Source organism: Mercurialis annua, linkage group LG3 (assembly GCF_937616625.2).
Source record: "Mercurialis annua linkage group LG3, ddMerAnnu1.2, whole genome shotgun sequence".
Lineage (NCBI taxonomy): Eukaryota > Viridiplantae > Streptophyta > Magnoliopsida > Malpighiales > Euphorbiaceae > Mercurialis > Mercurialis annua.
Window position 1 is genome coordinate 50,956,391 of NC_065572.1, and position 19,425 is coordinate 50,975,815.

The 19,425-nt window shown below is 33.1% G+C and overlaps 1 protein-coding gene across 4 annotated transcripts; it reads left to right on the plus strand.

The window, feature by feature from the left end:
- Positions 1–1,124: 1,124 nt before the first annotated feature.
- Positions 1,125–16,461, plus strand: LOC126673061 (uncharacterized). Of its 4 annotated transcripts, none has more exons than XR_007639259.2 (14): positions 1,126–1,304; positions 1,377–1,859; positions 1,927–2,103; positions 2,184–2,471; positions 2,907–3,034; positions 3,753–4,910; positions 5,802–5,940; positions 6,043–6,202; positions 7,034–7,197; positions 7,712–7,797; positions 13,856–13,955; positions 14,603–14,664; positions 14,794–14,899; positions 15,669–15,780. XR_007639259.2 is itself a non-coding variant. In XM_050367021.2 (14 exons), exons 1-14 carry the CDS (start codon positions 1,269–1,271, stop codon positions 16,291–16,293), a joined length of 3,273 nt encoding a protein of 1,090 aa, XP_050222978.1. In that variant the 5' UTR covers positions 1,134–1,268; the 3' UTR covers positions 16,294–16,461. The 4 variants fall into 4 exon arrangements, 3 of the variants coding, with proteins under 3 accessions (XP_050222980.1, XP_050222978.1, XP_050222979.1); XM_050367021.2 differs by lacking the exon at positions 14,794–14,899 and adding an exon at positions 16,150–16,461 and having other exon boundaries at positions 1,134–1,304; positions 15,669–15,816; XM_050367022.2 differs by lacking the exon at positions 14,794–14,899 and adding an exon at positions 16,150–16,461 and having other exon boundaries at positions 1,135–1,304; positions 1,381–1,859; positions 15,669–15,816.
- The last annotated feature ends 2,964 nt before the right edge of the window (positions 16,462–19,425 follow it).

The following is a 19,425-nucleotide window of genomic DNA, read 5'->3' on the forward strand; positions in this document are numbered from 1 at the left end:
TAAAGATCGAAAAACCAAAAAAATAAAATAGATGTATTTAATCTGAGACACACGTTTGAGAGCCATTTTGACCCTTTGTTCGATGCAAAAGTCCACATGCATTGATCATCTCATGAGATTCTTTGAAATTTCACTTACAGAGGATAGTTTATTTTATAAAAAATCTATAGCCAACCTTCTTACGAAAGATACTTTCTTAACATCAAGCATGTTGATATTCCATAAAATTATTAATTTTATCTTTTGTGTTGATATTGAATATTGTTGTGCTTTTTAAGGAAGAGAATATTGTTGTGTTTATATTAAATGACTCTTATTTATTGAACAAAATATCACTTACCCTCATAACTTGTACCAAAATATAAAAAAAGTCCAAAACTGAAAAATAAGATTACTTATACCCTGAACTTGTGTAAATTTTGTCAAAATCCTTCTTTCCCACTCTCACCGTAGAGAGTGAGAGACACTCTCCGATTTCTAAGGTGATTTTTTTTGGCAAAATATTTTTTGATGGTAAAAAAATTTAAAATGGTTCTAAATATTTGTTTATTGTAACACTTAATAATTAAAAAAAAATTCATTTTTTTTAAAACTATATATATATCAAATTAATATTAACTAAAAATATAAAGGATTTTTTTATATATTTTTAATATAGAGGTTGAATTAAAAAATTAAAAATAATTTGACCCAATCCAATCAAATCCAACGAAAACACTCTAACCCATCCATTATTTCTGACCATCCTTTTTTTTCAAGTCATAATTCCAGCTACCAGTTAAACAATAAGTAATAAACCCGAATTATTTTCCGTCCCGATACATACCCAAAAGATAAAATCGTCGTCTAGGCTCAATCGCCTCGTCTGAGACAAGCAATTTTGTGCTCGTCGGAGAACGGAAAAAAAATTAGAAAAATCTAAAAAATCTTAAAATGTCGTCGTAGTTGTTGCCGGAGTGGAGGTCAAAGAAGATATGTTGAGGGTTGGTTTGATTTGATCAATTATGATTAATTAGTAGTTAAGTATTATTAATTAAGATAAATTATGATTTTTATGAAATTCACCCTCCAATTAAGATGACACGTTAGGGGTAATTTTGAGCCGGCTTACAGAAATTCACGGGTTCTGCTATTTTTGACTTCTTTTGTAGTTTGATTATTTATTAATGTAAATTGGTATTGTAATAAATAAATATATTTTGAAATAAATGGAATAGGTATAGAAGAAGTGATTTGGGGAAAGAATTGACATAATAGGAGTAGTGAGAATGGGAGCGGAAAGGAAGTCTGGAAGTTCATCGTCCGTAAGTATTTTATTTGAATTTGTATTGCAATTTGCAAGAGTTAAACCCTAATTTTGTAATTATGTATGTCAGGAAGGAAGTTTAGTGAGATTAGTTATGAATGGGATGCAAGGGGTTGAGTCGTCTCTTTTAGCTCTTCAAAACCTATCTGCATTCCCAAACATTCTCAGCTCCGTCGCCTCCTTTGGTTCTCTTGTTCTTCTGCTCCGTAAATTTGTTCATCATTTTACCTACATTGACAGTCTTGTCAACCAGGCATTTGCTGTTGCTGTTGGAAAGGTTTTACAGGGCTATTTTTCTGCTTTAAATACGGTCTATGCGTCCGTAACATTACGCCGTTCATCCAATGTTGATGACGACATTGTGCATTCCGGAGTTACATTGTTAGAGCTGTACTTGCACACTCAGGAACTCCGCTCGCAGATTGAAGCTCTCGCAAACATATGCAACTTACATTGCTTTCCCCTTGAGGAGTTATCTGCTAAAGCAGTTCTGCACTTTTCTAATTTCTACAGAGGAGGGGATCTTCTTACTCACTTGTACATCCAGCTTCAGGTCTGCTTCGCTTTATATGCAACTTCTTTTGGTGCTTGAAATTCTAAACTATCTGCTTCCTTTGTAGGTTGCTGATCCTGCTCACTCTCCTCTACTCAAGTTCCTTTTTCTTCACTCCTGTGAGCCTTATTGTGGATTTATAAGGTCATGGATCTTTAGGGCTGACATCTCTGATCCATATAACGAATTCATAGTAGATAATCTGCCCACGGAACTTGGCTTACTCCCATTCCCCAATATTCGGGTAATGTTATTAACAATAATGTTATGAAATCTACTTTCACTCGTCTAACTCTTCATTTTCATAATATGGATGCTTAACAGGATGGAGTTGCTGTGCCATGTTTTCTCAAGGACTTTTCCGTTCTAGTTCTCAGGGCTGGCCAGCAGCTTCAAGTACTTATCAAGTTGTTTGAATTGTGCCATTCTAATTATGAAGATATTCTTCCCACTGTCGGTGGACATTTCAATGACCATTTGTTTCGTGCATCCCCGTTGACCTTCAGCAAACGACAATTAGAGGCCATGGTAACAGCCAGAAACAGTTATTACCAAACATTGCAGGGAAAATTTGGTAACATGTTAACCAAGCTCGACTTTCGATACCAACAGGTAACAAAAGCCGTCTCTTTTAACATGCTTTAACTTGATAAGATTGAATAGTTTGATATTCTTTTTATTCTATAGTTCTTTTCTTATTTGGTCATGTGAATTGGTGGCATTTCAACTACTACTTAAACAGATGTCTATTGTAGAAAATGATGAATGTTTTTAGTTAGTATTACAAGTACTTGATGCCTGATTGCTTAGCCACCCGTAGCTTCAATTCTCTTTAAAAGAAGTGGTTCTGTTCTCTCATTAAAAAAATTACAATTTATCATTCATGTTGAAGGCTTTACCAGTGATTAATCCACACTTACCTTTTTTTTTGTAATAAAGTCAACGATTGATCATCTTGAGATCGTTTTCTAATTTCTGATGGTCATTTACAGAATTTATTTGGTTTGTAATAGTTGCACGTCTTGCATGAAAATTTCCATTTTTCAGGTGCTTCCTGGGGGAGCTATACCTATCTACTTTGACAACATTGGAGAGGGATTTAGCAGTGAAGTCTTGTTTGCTTTGAGCGATACTTTGAATGCCACTTCAGTATCTGACAAATGGAACTCACATCTGTAAGCTCTCGTCTCTCTCTCTCTCTCTCTCTCTCTCTGCCACCATTTATACGATGAACATGCAGATATGCGTTTTGCTCAACCTTTCCAGCATCGTGAAATTGTTTTAACAGTTGAATTGTGAAAATCAGGCAGGGCACAATACCATAAGGCTGTTCTTTGTCTGGTTTGGTCGGTTCTTGATGTGTATACTTTATTTAACCGGATGGTTTTGAAATAATGTTGTTTAAAGTGAATGAAACAAGTTTTAAAAACCAAACTGAGCTGACGTAGGCTGCCAAGTCAACTCAAACCAGACATTTGTTAGTTTGAGCATTTTGAAAGGCCTAATCTATTTGAATCTACTATTGAAATTTGAAACATAATTTTCTAGGCTATATCCTTTGGTTTCTGAAGTCCGTTATGCAACTTTGAAAAGGTAAACGTGTAAATTCGGGAGCATCGAACTTGGATTGATTGGGCTTAGATGGGATTGCATGTCGTAGACATTAGTTAGATTTCAGAAATTCAAATTTCAGATTCAGGATTGGAAGCGACCTAATTCTTCTTGTCGATATAGGTCATTTTTTATGGTAATAGTTTGTTCGTATTTACCTGACTACCTCTTGAACTTGACCATTTCAGTGATTGTCCTTTCATTTTCCTGCTTTTCTGTGGGTTAATTTCCAGTTTTAATGTGTGATACAGTTTGGCTTATCCCTGGATTTGCCTGCTTCAGGGATACTGATAAGATAGATTCAGATCACTCAAGTACAGGAAATTTCTCCGTGTTAGTTCCATCTGGGGAATCCGAATGTTCATCTTTAAGCGATTCTGAAGAACAAATTGAGATAGAGCAACTGACCGAGAATTATCAAAGATTGGTTGGACATGATCAAAATCATTTCTCCTCTCTAAATGTTTCCACGTGTAGGCCAACTGATAATTTTTTGCAAAAGTCTACTCAATCTGACAACTCCCATGATATGGAAATAAATTTACTTAAAAGTTCTCTAAAGAATTATGGTCTTGGTTATTCTGTTGAATCCTATTATAGAAAAAAATCTCCCATGCACGTGTTTGTACCTCTAGATACAGGGGATTCAATCCTATCAAAAACTGATAGATTAACAGATAAGATATGGCCTCTTGGCCTTCTAAATAATTCATCTTATGATGATGAAGAGTTGAGTAATGACTGGGGGTTATCTGGATATGACATAACCGGAAAAGTGCACAGAGAAGATATGGAGCCCAAAAATGAAGGTGTACCATACTGTACAAAAATGAATTCTACTAAAGATTGTCCAGAGAAAGCCTTGAGAAGGGATCAACTTGAAAATGATTTTCATAGTTCAAATTCATTTACATCGCAGACATGGAAGGATCATTACAGAAGCAATATTTTCAGCAGAAATCCAATGTTGACAGAAAGTATGCTCTTTAAGCCAATGGGCAGACCTGGACAGAAATGTAGCTCAGCTTATGGACAGTCGTTGCCTTGCTTTGACTTTTTAACCGTTGAAGACCCTTGCCGAGTATATGCGGAGAAGTTGGCTTCTATTTCAACACATGAGTTGATCAACAATGGCGGAAGTACTGATAGTGCTGGTGAGGATTGTGGACAAAGTAAACAAGGCAATGATGGAGATAGTTTCTTGATTAATGATGCCAGAATGGCTTGCCCTTCGTCGCCATTATACTCAAAGGAACAAAGGCAAGTAGCTCTAGTTTCAACAGAAGGTTTTGGAGCAAGGCATTGGGAAAGTATGCTCAGTAATACTAGTTTCTCCAGAAAGGGTAGTATCGGAGAGCAGGCGGGGAGTTTATCAGCAATGTTTGAGATGCCACTTGATTTCATTATCGAGAAGTGCCTTCTGCAGGAAATCTTGCTCCAGTATCCTTCTATCTTTCTTTTTATTTCTCCTTAGAGTAAGAAAATAATCTATCTGATCATTTATTAATACAAGTAATTGATTCAGATGTAAAAACTTGTGTATTTAGTTGTAGAAAGGATTAGGCATTGTTTGGGTTATGACTGAAAATTGATTCCAACTGATTAAGTAGTATGGGTATGACTTCTTTTGTTTAAATTGGTAAATGTTTTCTGAGATATTGGCTCTTGGTTATCAGGATTCAGTTTATTTTGTGGAAATATTTTAACTAAATAATGAATGTTAATTAGTTAATTATAAACTATGGTCTTTAATGACGATAACTAATCTTATGGGCTTTGTTACAAAATACTAATGTAGTAAATTACATGTTAGCTGTTTCATTAGTTAAGATAAATTATTACTTAAATAAGCAACCTAAAATATGCAGGCTTTGTTCAGTTCAACTATCAAAAATTTCAACGAAAGAATGTGTCAAGAATATCTGTTTAGATGCTTGTATGCTTTCATGTTTTTGAGAGTAAACAAGCTTTTCGATGATCTATAATTGTGCAGATCCAGATAGCATTTGGCAATCTATTGTGATTCAGAAAGTGTCAAGATTTAGTTCTTAAAGCTTCTTCTGGAAAGCAATGATCTATTAGTTGTGAAAAATTGTAATGAAATCAAACCATTCCGATTTTTTTTTGAAAGTACCATTCTGATGTTTTTAACTATGTGTATATTGGTGGTTTTCTCGGATTCACTTTTATTTTTCTCATCACTCTTTCTCTGGATTGTGGCATGGTTATATCCCTTATCTATGGTATATTTACATCTGATTTTCATTCTCAATGTGGGGGCATATAGCAAATTAAAGTTTGCAAGATCATTCATCTCCTTAACAATGCTAGGTACAAATACGTCAGCAAGCTAGCCATCAAGCTACTTGAAGGGTTTGATTTGCATGAACATTTTCTGGCGCTGCGACGATACTATTTTATGGAATTAGCAGATTGGGCAGATCTATTTGTCATGTCCCTTTGGCATCAAGTATGTCGGCCTGATAATTAATAATGCTCCACATTCTGAATTATTTCTTTGAAAATTATTACTCTGTTCTAAATCCGCTCTCTTTGTCTCTCTAAATAACAGAGATGTTGTGCTACTGAGGCAGAACACACAGTTTCAGCACTTCAAGGGATCCTTGAGATGTCGGTTCAGAAGTCTTCATGCGAACGAGATCCTAATAAGGATCGATTGTATGTGTACGCAAAGGGGAATGCTTTAATGCCTCTTGCAACTTCCACAATTGGTGAATATATGTTTCCTTGATACTCCAATTAGTTATTAAAGTTAAGATGTGTACCAAGCAGGAAATTTCTATGGTTAGGGATGTTCATTTAGAATGACCTACCTTTTGCTTGGCCTAAAATATGTTTGAGTTGCATTACCTTGAGGCTCAGGACTAGGAGCAAAACAACATTACCTTGGTCACTTCGTGTTTTTGCACATTGCATTTTTTATAAGGCTAATTGTTTTTATACCAGCATCCTGCATTATTCCGATATAGTCTCTCGATTTGATTTAAATGATTAACATTTGAACTCTTATCTTCACATTACAAGATGTACGGGCATCTTTAAATTTTTTTTTTTAACGGTTCCTGACAATCACAATTAGTTGAACCAAATAATCCTCTTTTCTACGTTACACTTTTTCCTTTTTCAGACTTTATTTATGAATACTTCTGCTTACCTATTGATTGTTTTAATAACCATAGTTTCCTAATTCGAAAATGTTTTAGGCTTTGCCATGATGACTCTTGATTCTTGTTTTTCGTATATCTATTTTTCCTAAGAATAATTATACAACGCAACGGTGGTGCCACGTCATTCGTGCAACAAACCAATGAGGCATTAGCAATGTTGGAATATTGAATGACAAAAAAAAAAAGCAATAATTAAAGATTCTTTATTGCAAATGCTCACTAGCTTATTGTAAAAATGACGTGGCACAACCGTTGCGTGGGATGAACACTTCCCTATAGTAAACAAGAAAACAAATGTCCCTTTGTTTTACTATTGTTCATTTCTCAATTTTTTTTAATTTATCTTTTAGTGACATTGAGTTTTCCACGTGCCAGGGATCCATTCTTTTGATTTTCTGGGTTTGGGTTATCGTGTGGATTGGCCAGTCAGTATCATTTTGACTCCCAGTGCATTGAAAATTTATTGCGATATATTCAATTTTTTGATAAAAGTGAAGCTGGCTGTGTATGCTTCTACTGATGCCTGGCGCTTATTAAAGGTATTGATCTGTTCCTAATGGTCTATATTTCAGTGAGTCTCTGAGCTTTGTGTGAACTTTATCCTTTTATTGAGTGTGATCCTTATGTTTTTGTATCATTTCTGAATCTGATGGATGAAACTGTAGCAAGAAATTACTCTGAATTACACATAAATATGTAGTTGGCTGTCAATACCAAGCAGACTATCTCCTACTTGCATAAACTACTGCATACTTTTATAGAAACTGAGCAGACTGCTTCCTGTTTGCTTAACAAAAATATGTGAACTAAACCTGACAGGTCATCAGATTTGCTTAAATGACAACAATTTTTTTGAATTCCGGCGACACATTTATTTCCTTTCTAAATAGATTTTTGAAACAAGGCCTTGATTTTGGAATTGTTTTTGATATTTTAGGACCAAACAACTTTCCCAGTATTTTTGATAAACTATCAATGCTTACCAACATTTTTACTTAAATGAGAGTTCATGGAAGTGTTTTTTGCTTGAATTTTAAGTATGTTGTTTTACAGGATTTGATGCACTTCATTAGTAGACGTAGTAATTCTAAAGCACATGAAAGGGAAGTAGGTTGGCTTAATTTGCTGATAAAGATGAGGTTAGTGTGAATTTCCTTTTATGTTTGCACTTTGCATGTTATTGGTTCCTCGGTATATGCTGTGTTTCTTTAGAAGTATCAGTGGCCCTCTCGAATAAAAGTCTTTTTATTTTTCCTCTAAAAATTCCTTTTGATTATTCGTGATGGTCATTAAAAAAATTCGTTTGATGTTTTAAAGGGTAAAGTCTTGTAAAATAGGTGCATTAGATTAATTAAACTTTAGACTCTGTTAAAACTATGTGTTGTGGGATCTGCATGTTGTTAAAGGGCTGTGCATATTGACATGAATTCTATTAGGGGCGGGTTTAGGAAGAGAGTATGGTGGACAATAGCGATCTACAATTTTGATTTTTTTTTCTAATAAAATGTTAATGTAGAACTAAATGATATAATTTCGCCCTCCTTACAATTTATTATGGAACAAAGGATCACTTTACCCCCCGAACTTGGCACAAAGTATCAAAAACGTCCAAATTAGCGAAACCGGATCACTTCTACCCTGAACTTGGCAAAACCGTTTCAAAAACACCCCTATGCTGATGTGGCATCTTAAGTGGAGAGAGGTTCTAAATTTAAAATAATTAACTCTAATTAACTTAATGTAATAAAATATTTAACCCTAATTAATTTAAAACCCTTCTTCCTCCACCACCACTATCCCTATTCCTCCACCTTCACCAACCACCACCCAAAATCCATAATCCACCGCCCAAACCCATCCGACACCGCCCGGAACACCATAGCAGCGGCTGAGAGACGAACTCACGAACCCAGTTCGTCTCTCGATCTGAGAGACGAACAACGATTCGTCTCTCAGATGAGAGACAAACCCAGTTCGTCTCTCATCTGAGAGACGAAGAGACGAACGGAGTTCGTTTCAGTTCGTCTGTGATGTCTCAAGACGTTTTTGATCCTTTGTTCATTTATTATATGCTTAACTTTTTTATACTTTGCCCATCTTTTTGTAAAATTTAAATAAATATATATATTATTTTTAAAATTAATACTTATTCATATAAAAGTGCTCCCTCCACCCCATAACAATTGTCCACTTTCCTTTTTCTTTTATGCCAAATCTTAAAATTTATCTTCTTATATTGTCCTTATTTGTTAAAAGTCCACTATTTGTTATCATTATCTCAAAAAGTGAATTGGTAATAATGGCATGATAGTAAAATGGAGATAAATTTGTAAAAATTTAGAATATTAATTATATTTTCTTAACCTGTGTGAAAATGACAAAGTGGATAATTATTTTAAAACATAGGGAGTGTTATTTTATTTAAAGTACTTTAATAGTTTAGTAAGAAAGATTCAAACTAAAAAAAGTGAGTTGGTCAACTTCTAGTTTCATTTTAAATAGAAAATATATTATTGCACTTAGATTAAAAGTTTTGATAATTTTACCATTCACTTTTCCTTTCTAGAAACACTTTTAACTTGTGTCTTTTTTAGGAAAAAGGGATAAATATTGCCCCCTAATGTTTATAGCGAGGTTTAAATATTCCCTTGATGTCTAAAAAGGTCAAAACACACCCTTAATGTCTCTAAAATGGTACAAAGAAAGCCCTTACGGCTAACGGAATGCTAACTTCTCGTAAAGAAATGTTGAATTTGTTATTAGTGGCTAATAATAATCTGATGTGAACAGATAATTTATAACTTATATATCTCTCTATTTCTCTGACCTTTACCACCGCACAAAATAATTTAAAGACTCAAAATCTCATGAACAACACATACGCATGCTTTTCATTCTCCGGCTGACTGATTTTGAGCTTTTTACATTTTTCATCATCTTTAAATTCAAATAATTTCTACAAAGTATTGCACTTTCGCATCCTTCATTTATCTATCTTCCCTTTTGAAATGGAAAACACTGAATATGATGAATTCGAGGCTTGACAACTAGAAAAGGGAATTGTTGATGGCACTCTCTTAGCTTCCTCCTTTACGCACCACTCTTCATAATTCTGCATTTGTGTTGAGAAATCTATTTATCCCTTTTGGAACTTTTGCATATTACATATATTTATATATTCTGAAAATAATTTTATGTATTTATTCTGCCAAAAAAGACAAACTTACAATATTTTGACAAAATACAAAATTTCATGTATTTGAATCATGTAATTATCTTGTCTAAATTGGGAATGAAATGATCATTCTTTCGATACAAATACCTAATTTTATTTAATGAATTTTAAATCTAAACTTAAATATAATTAATTTCTATCCTATTTTAATTTAATTATTAATCATATCTTATTTTTAGTAATTAATAATATCTCAATTAATGAAGCTATTATATTATTTTTCATAAAAAAACATTAATGATTAAATATTAATCTAAATCAATTTTCTGATTCTTATTCTAACTAATTTTTAATTTAATATTTTAGCTAACTTTCACCTTTTGGTCCATTAGTAAGTTTTTAGGTTAAATTACCCTAATTGTCTTTAAAAATTAACTATTTTAATTTAGTCTTTTTAGTTATTTCGGTTTTTAAATTATTCAAATCGAACAAAAAACTGAATAGCGGCGCCATCAATTACATTAAGGAAAATTGATGCTATAACAATGAATTCAAGGACAAATGCAATTGATTCGTCTCGACAATCATTGATGTCAGTTGTATCGCAACTTCTAGTCATGGATTGAAGAAAAAAAAATAGGTTAGGTTGAAATTAATTGAGTACAATTACAAGATAAAAATGAACAATACCCAGAATAAAAAAAACAAAAATTTTCTAGAAAATTATAGTTAGAAAGATACTGTGAGATGAAGATGGAGGAAGAAGAGAAGTGTTTGCTTGTTTGGGAGTTGAAATAGATGATGATGTGAGAGAGTTTACATGCCTTTTGGGAGTGCCATATAGGATTTACTCTTTCCAAATGACCAAATCAGTTTATGTGAATGGATGTTAACATCCTGTTAGTCGTATGGCATTCTTGTACCATTCTAGATACATTAAGGGTGTTTTTGGACCTTTTTAGACATTAAGGGCGTATTTGAGCCTCATTATAAACATTGGGACATATTTGCCCCTTTTCTCTTCTTTTTACGGCAAACTTGATGTTACTTTTCTAATAGTCTTTTATCTGTAACTTTTTTATTTTCAACTTTATCTTTTATAAAATAGAAAAGAACAAAAGGATCGATTCACCCTTTGCAGTTGCCACAAAATATCAAAAAAGGCAATTCTAGAAAACCTCGATGGAAAACCCCCCAATCTTTGTCAAACCGGATCAAATAACCCCTCCCCCACTTGCATCCTCAGAGAGTAAAACACTCTCCAATTGGTCTAGGAATAATTTAAAAATGACCCTTAAAAGTTATTCCTCTTCAAATTGGTATATAATGTTTTTTAAATATCAATTTTTCCCTTATAATTTTAAATAAAAATTTAGGGACCTTTTGTACCCTTTTCCTTCATTCTTCCTCCCTACAACACCAACTACCGACCACCCCCATCACTGCATAAAACCCCTATCAATTCCTCTCCATCACCACTACATTCACCCACCATCACGCATCTACACCCATTCTTTTACAGAACAACGACGCAAAAATTTCGTTTTCGTGCGTCTCAAACAAGCAGCAGCCGTTCTAGTCGGAACAACGATGGAGAAGGAGCAGCCGTACGTCTTCGTCCAACCCGAAGTGCCGCCGTTCGCCACTATTCGTCTTCGTCTTTGTTTGTTTCATATTCGTCTTCATCTTCGTTCATTTTGGAATCGTCTTTGTCTAGCGAAGGACAACTGCTGTGATGGATGAATCTGCTATAGTTACTGCGACGGACGGCTGCTGCTCTAGTTCATGCAGATGTGGATATGAGAATAAGAATGGAGGATAGGAATTAGAGGTGGAGAAGCTTATATGGAACGGCACAAGCAACTGAAAGATGGACTTGATGGCCCTTGCAGTAGTCAAGGGAGCTGGTGGCAGTTAGGTGTGAATTAGATTATTTAGGTTAAGGGTTAATTACATATAAAATCATGACCTTTGTGCTAAGTTTTAAAAATAACATAACCTTTGAAACGTGTCAATTATAGACACCACCTTTCATTTTTTTTCAAAAATAACATCGGCGATTTTTTGTGGCATTTTTGCTGACGTGGCATGACACGTGGCAAACCCATTAAGTGTCCGAGTCAGCAAAATTTCACCAAAAAATATGCCCATGATGAAATTGAAAAAAAATGAAAGGTGATGTCTATAATTGACACATTTTAAAGGTAATGTTATTTTTGAAACTTGGTGCAAAGGTCATGATTTTATACCTAATTAACCCTTAGGTTAATAATGGTCTAGTCAAGATTTAATTTGAGTTTTAATTAGGTTTTAGTTAGGGTTTAATTAGGATTAATTTGGTAACCCGCTCTCTGTTTTTGTCAGAGGAGTGTTTTTAAAACGGTTTGCCAAGGGTTGAGGTTTTTTTGTCCGGTTTTTCTAGAATTGACTTTTTTGATACTTTTTGCCAACTTGAGGGGGTGAATTGATCCTTTGTTCAACCAGAAAATCATCTTCCTCTTTAGTGATTCTTTTTTATTTTCTTCATTCAAGTCCACCTTTATTTTTATTGATTTATTTGTTTTAAATATTATGTTAAATTCTATTTCAGTTTGATGTATAATAACTTTAATTTATTTTAAAGTAAATTTTATAAAAAATCATGACCTTTAAACGAAGTTTCATTTTAATCACGACTTTTAAAATTTGTCATATAAAACCATAAACTATCTTCTTTTTTTTCAAATCTATCACCAAATTAATTTTTGGTGTATTTTTGCTGACGTGGCCACCGGAATCTGGCAGATTTGAAAAAAAAAATGAAAGGTAAAAATACACTGGAAAATAATTGGTGATAGATTTGAAAAAAATGAAAGTTCATATTTTTATTTGGCAAATTTTAGAAGTCGTGATTAAAATGAAATTTTGTGTTAAGTTCGTTATTTTTTTATAGAATTAACCCTTTATTTTAAGTATTTATTATTGTTATTTTAATTATTTATTTTAAGTTATACTCCCCCCGTCCCAATAGAGTTGTCCACTTTGAGAAAATTTTTTGTCCCAAAACTCTTGTCCACTTTCAAAAAGTAACTAATTTTTACACTCAACTTTTCTATATTACCCCTATTTAAAATCCACTAATGAGTAAATTGAAAGTAAATTGTAAGTGGACCCTAAATGTAATAAGGGTATGACAAGAAAAGTAACAACAATTTCACAAAACTCGTAAACAATAATTGCTTTTTTTAAACTGTGTGATAAAAGTAAAATGGACAACTCTATTAGGACGGAGGGAGTAATACATAGAATTATAACTAGAATTTTTTTAAAATTTAATTCATATATTGAAGTTTAATTCTATTAATTAGGGCTCACTAATTTTATATTATTATTATTGTTAAAGTTGAAATTGTTATTGTTTATAATCTTATCAGTTACCTATTTTTGTTTTAATATGTTTTACTTCTTTACGATCATAATTTATTTTAGACCTAATAACAAATTAAATTCAAACCTTTTCGAGTTGCAATATTAAGCTAAGTTTTTAATTTTTATAATAATGTCCTAATTTCAACATTTTGTTGTAAATCATAGTCAATTCTGAAAAACCGAAATGTAACCAGGTGGATTTTTGCGCAGAATGATTGTTTCATCCCAAAAATGGCCTCCTAGTCAGCAAGGCTTAATTGTAAAAAAAAATCCAAACCTTTATGGGTAGTTGCAAACAAAATGTTGAAATTCTTCATTAGGCTTTATTATTTTTAAATAGAAATTTTCGTTATTATCTTGCCCGCCTTATAAATAGTTTTTGGGTCAGCCACTGATTATTTTAGACGGGTAAAAGGTAACACCCAGTGCACAGTTTTCTACAGTGGAGTGGGGAATGTTGGGCTTATTTTTATGGAGAATACTCCCAATTTTATCAGAGTTCATAATTTATCAGCCTGTTAGGTGTTGGATTTCTTAAATGTGAGTGCATCTAAACAAGAATGTTACATTTGCAAACAGGTAACTCTACCAAATTTAATTTTCTCACATGACAGGCAGCAGGTGAATCATTTTATCTCTACTCTACAACAATATGTGCAGTCGCAGTTGTCTCATATATCATGGTGCAGGTTTCTTCACAACCTAAAGTACAAGGTTTGAACCTGCCTGCTCTTTATAATATTATATGCAGACATGAAGCAAGTGGGAGTTCTACATGGTTTATTAATCAGACAGCCTGTTTGATGCTATCAATATTTGACCTGATGGTTGAATGTTTTTTTTTTTTCTCCTGATACTGAATGTTGACTTGAGTTTGTTTCAGTTGATATTTTTCACTTGGGGGCAGGAGGCACTAAGATTCAACTCAAGACTTAATGTTGGTGTTGTAACGCCCTCCCCATCAGACTAAAGAGTATAGCCTAATGGGTTTTAGCTGATGTTTTAATTACAAAAACATGTTATGCTTAATCCTGATAAGTGTATAGCTATACTTCTGGCACTACTGGGATGACTTGTGATTTTATCAATTGTCTTTTTGTAGGATGTATATTAACTTATTCAAAAGTATAATCTTAGCATTTTGATCTTATTCAGATTGGTTGTCTTTTCTTTGGGGATCTTCTTATACATGCTTGAAAATACCACTTAAGCTTAATATACTTGACCATTATTGTTTTATGCCTATGAATATATTTTTCCCTTTTTCAGTGACCCCTACACATATTCAGCAAACAAAATAAAAGAATTGAATCCTACCCTTTCTCATTTCATTGATATTTAACTTCTTGTGGTTATTTTAGGTCAAAGATATGATGGATTTGGAGATGATGCACATGGAATATTTAACAGAGTCGCTGCACATGTAAGTTCAGATCTTCTCGTTTGAAGCCTCAGCTATCATTTCTTGCTACGAATAATGTTGTATGTACATGACTGTGAAACACTAATGAAACATTAACTGTTCATATTACCATGCATGCACTTTTGGCAGTATATTCATGGTTGATTCTGTCTCTATCGCTCAATTTTATTTGCTATAAACCTGAGAGGACTGATGACATTGCTGTTGATTCAGCTAGGCATTCAATTTCAGAAAAGTAATTATCTCCATGCGATGATAGAATTTGTTGGATTCAGTATTTGGAAATGTTGAAAGGATTTAGGGGCCGTTTGGTTCAAGGTTGGGAATGGGAATCGGAATGGGAATCGGAATGAGAAGGAATGGGAATGAAAATGATTGTTTTTATTTTTTGTTTGGTTCAAAATTAGTGTAGGAAATGGGAATGGATAAAGTTTAATAAAAATATTATTTATTATTTATTAAAAATATTTTTTTTATTTTTTTAAATATTTTTTTACATAAAAAAATATTTAAAAAAAAAAATTAAAAAAATTTAAAAATATATATTATAAAAAAATTTTAAAAACATTTTCGAAAAAATTTAAAAATTATTTTTTTTAAAAAAAATTAATAATTATTTTTTTAAAAAAAATTATTTAAAAAAATATTAAAAAAGTTTTTTTATTATTTTAAGTATATTTTTTTAAAATAAATATTTAAAAATAGTTTTTTTAATAATTATATATTTATTATTTATTATTAAAATATTTTGTAAAATTTTGATTCCCATTCCCAAAAGTCCATTCCCATGGGGTAAGGGGGGAATGGGTGATTCCCATTGAGGGGGTAATCACATTCCCATTCCCTAGTACAATTTGACTAAACAAACACAAACAATGGGAATCATTCCTATACCCATTCCCATTCCCCCCTTTTTATGGCGAACCAAACGGCCCCTAAGTTGAATCAGTTGTTTGGAAAGTTATGCGTCGTTTTGGTACTTAACAGTGTAAAAAACATTGCAGATGTTTTCTTTCTGGTGAAACACGGCCTGTAGCCAGCATAATAGAAAACATCTTGGAATGTGCTTTGGAATTCCGGGCTTGTCTTACGACCAGCACATGGGATGAAGGGGGCTTGCTGGGTAAACTTTCTCGAATCAATATATCCCAGGTATCATCTGTTGCATAAAAAGTTGCGTTTCATTTGTAAAGGAAAAAAGCAAAAAGCTCGTGCAAATAAGGATTTAATTTCAAGGCATTAAGCTGGACACTTTTAAACAACTGCTTAACATAAAGAAGTGTGTCATTTATGAAGCATATATTGGATGCCTATCAGTACTGATATCAGGATAATGCAAACTGGTAGAATTAATAATACTCATTTCATTTGACAGTAAAAGTTGGAATTTACTTTAATTTGGTCCAAGGATAACAAGAAACTAGTGAAGAAAAAGTAGTTATATTGTGCTTGTCTTTGATTTTTACTATAATTTCACTCTTGCAGGTGCGTACCATAAAGCAGAAGTTGGACATAAATTTGAAAGAATTGTATCTGTTACATCTCAACTCACCTAAGCATGGACAATTTGGGGTTTCTTGTTTCTGGGGGCATCTCAACTACAATGAGTATTACACACACAATTCTTAGTTCTAGACCAAACTCAGAGTTTAAGAACTAACATGTAAACTATAGCCAAATAGTGGTTAATCATATCATACTTGTATAACAAGCAACTTTAGGCTATTATTGTGCAGTTAAGTTAAGATGTTATGTAAATAGATGATTTTTTTAGTTGCCTTGGATCACTTTTTCTAATCCCTTTCGTCAAGTTTTGGATAAATGGGGAGTACCCAACATGGGACTGGAATTATCTCTTGGTCTCAAATTCCCAATTCCCTATTTGAAATATTCTTGTTATGAATTGTCTCTGCTGAATTGGTTTCAATCGGAACTTAGACAAATTATCTTTTACTCAAAAATGTAATTAGAGCTTTTAACATTTAGATCTACAGAATTTATTACTTTTAGGACACATTGGAATCCTTCATTCTTCTCTCTTTCTTGCTCTTCCATTAAGTTTTGTTCTTATAAGTTTGCTTAATAAGGTTATGGATGTGGGTGTTCATCCCTTAAAACTTGTATATTTCAATGATCATAATTTAAAACTTAAAGTTTAAAAGAAAAATAAATTTCATATTTTTCGATTATTAAAGTTCTCAAATAGATTTAAAAATTCAGTATTTATTATATTCAATTTTATAAACTGAAATCTTAAAATTTGACAGTTAATATTTTAGTTTTTAATTTATATTTTTATCAAACATCTCGAAGACTTTGTTAGGAGACAATTTAATTGATAGTCTCACTTTGTTGGAGTTCATAAAATTTTAAATTTGCGTCTCCACTCAATCATCTTTATTTATTTATGTGAAAATTTATCACCTTTTAGTGCCAATTACAAGGGAATGAGCTATTTGGTCTTGTGCTATCACAAACCAAAATCATGGACCATGACCGACGTCAGAGAATGAAAGTGTTGGCTCCAAAACTTGCGACAAGTCTAAACAGATCACAACATTCAACATCATATAACCAATGCTCGGAGACAACTAAGACTCCAACATTATGGAGCATCTGCTACCACATTGACTTTACCCAGATGATACTATATAGTGCAATTATAGTCCTTTGGCAACTCTAGCCATCTACTTTGTCTACGGTTCAATTCACGTTAATCAAAAATATATTTCAGATTCTTATGATCTGTGAATATGTCACATGTTGCACCATACAAGTAATGCTTCCAGATTTTCAGCGCAAATATTACTGCTCCTAGCTCCAAGTTATGAGTCGGATAGTTCACTTTGTGCCTTTTCAGGTGGCCATGCTACATCAAAACACATCCTAAACCAATCCTTAAAGCATCACAGTAGACTGCAAATTCTTCAGTACCTTCTGGCAGCGCTAATGCTGTAGCTATCGTTAGACACTCTTTCAGTTTCTAAAAACTGATTTTGCACTTATTCATCCACTCAAACTTCACATTCTTTTGCGTTATCTTCATTAATGGTGCATAAATTCTTGAAAAATCTTGCACAAATCGCCTGTAGTATCCTGCTAAACCTAAAAAACTTCGGATCTCCGTAACCAAACTTGGTCGTTTCCATTTAACAACCATTTTGAGACACAACATGTCCAAGAACGCTACCTCATTTAACCAAAATTCGCACTTAGAAAACTTAATATATAACTGATTCTCTCTCAAGAACTAAAGCACTATACACAAATGATGTGCATGCTCCTCCTCCGTATGCGAGTAAATCAAAATATTATCATTGAAAACAATCACAAACTGATCCATGAATTGCTTGAATATCCTATTCATGAAGTCCATGAAAGATGGTGGCGCATTTGTCAGTCCAAATGACATTACCAGAAACTCGTAGTGACCATAACAAGTCCTAAAAGCAGTCTTTAAAACATCATTATCCCGGATTTTCAATTGATGATAACATGATCGCAAATCAATCTTGAAAAAGTACTTGGTTCCTTGCATCAAATCAAACAAATCATCAATTCTAGACAAAGGATTCTTATTCTTGATTGTGACCTTGTTCAGCTGTCTGTAATCTATATAGAGCCGAAACAATTCATCCTTCTTCTTAACAAACAACACCAGTGTACCCCAAGGTGAACCCTCGGTCTGATAAAACCACGATCAATTAATTCCTCTAGTTGCTCTTTTAGCTCCTTCAACTCTGTTGGTGCCATCCGATATAGAGGTATTGATATCGGTTTTGTACCAGGAGCTAACTCAATACAAAAGTCTAAATCTCTGTTTGGTGGTAATCCAGGTAATTCATCTAGAAAAACATCAAGATACTCCAACACTATTGGTACATCTTATATACCACCTTTGACCTTTCTCCATGTTTATTACAATAGCTAAGAATCCTTGACATCCTTTCTTCATCATTCGCTGAGCCTTTATATCTGAGATTATGCTAGTAGTGGATTGAGGTTTCTCACCTTGCTGTGAAATTGATTCAATTCTAGGGACATTGAATGTAACCATCTTTTTCCGAAAATCCACACACACATAATGCTGAGCTAACCACTCCATTCCCAATATTACGTCAAATACTAGTACCTCTAGAAAAACAAATAAGCGAATAGATCCCATCCTTAAACATTCACGGGCGAAGATGTGTGTCTAATTAACTTCCACACTTTCTTAGTTGAATCTTAGCTGAATATTATTACCGATGCCTAGATTTTTGAAGAATCTTGCAAATAACAGTCATAGTCCTATGCGAAATCCAAGAACTTACCAATTTCTATATCCGAACAATTGCTTTCACTTATTAACGTCTAATACCCAATAAGTTTTAAGTTGCCACGTGTCTTATTTTTCCGATAATTTGAACTAAGGAGATTGGGAATAAGATATAATAATATGGAATAGAACCGAAATTGGTCTATTCCTATTAGTCCCGAAATAATAATTGTGTTTGAAAATTATTATTCGTTTGAACGATTATTAGCGGGATTAAGAAAAAGTTAAAAAAAATATATAAAATAAATATAGGTCATGGCTTAATAATTTTCAGGCCTAATTGCTTAAACACCACCCACCTTTAACTTTTTTTTTTTCGTTTAATGCCTCGGGGTAGAGGTGAAACATAAAAACCAAAACATGGGTACAGTTGAATTTTTTCTAGGTTAGGGTATAAATAAAAAAAAATTAAAGGTGGGCGATTTTTAAGTAATTAGACCTTA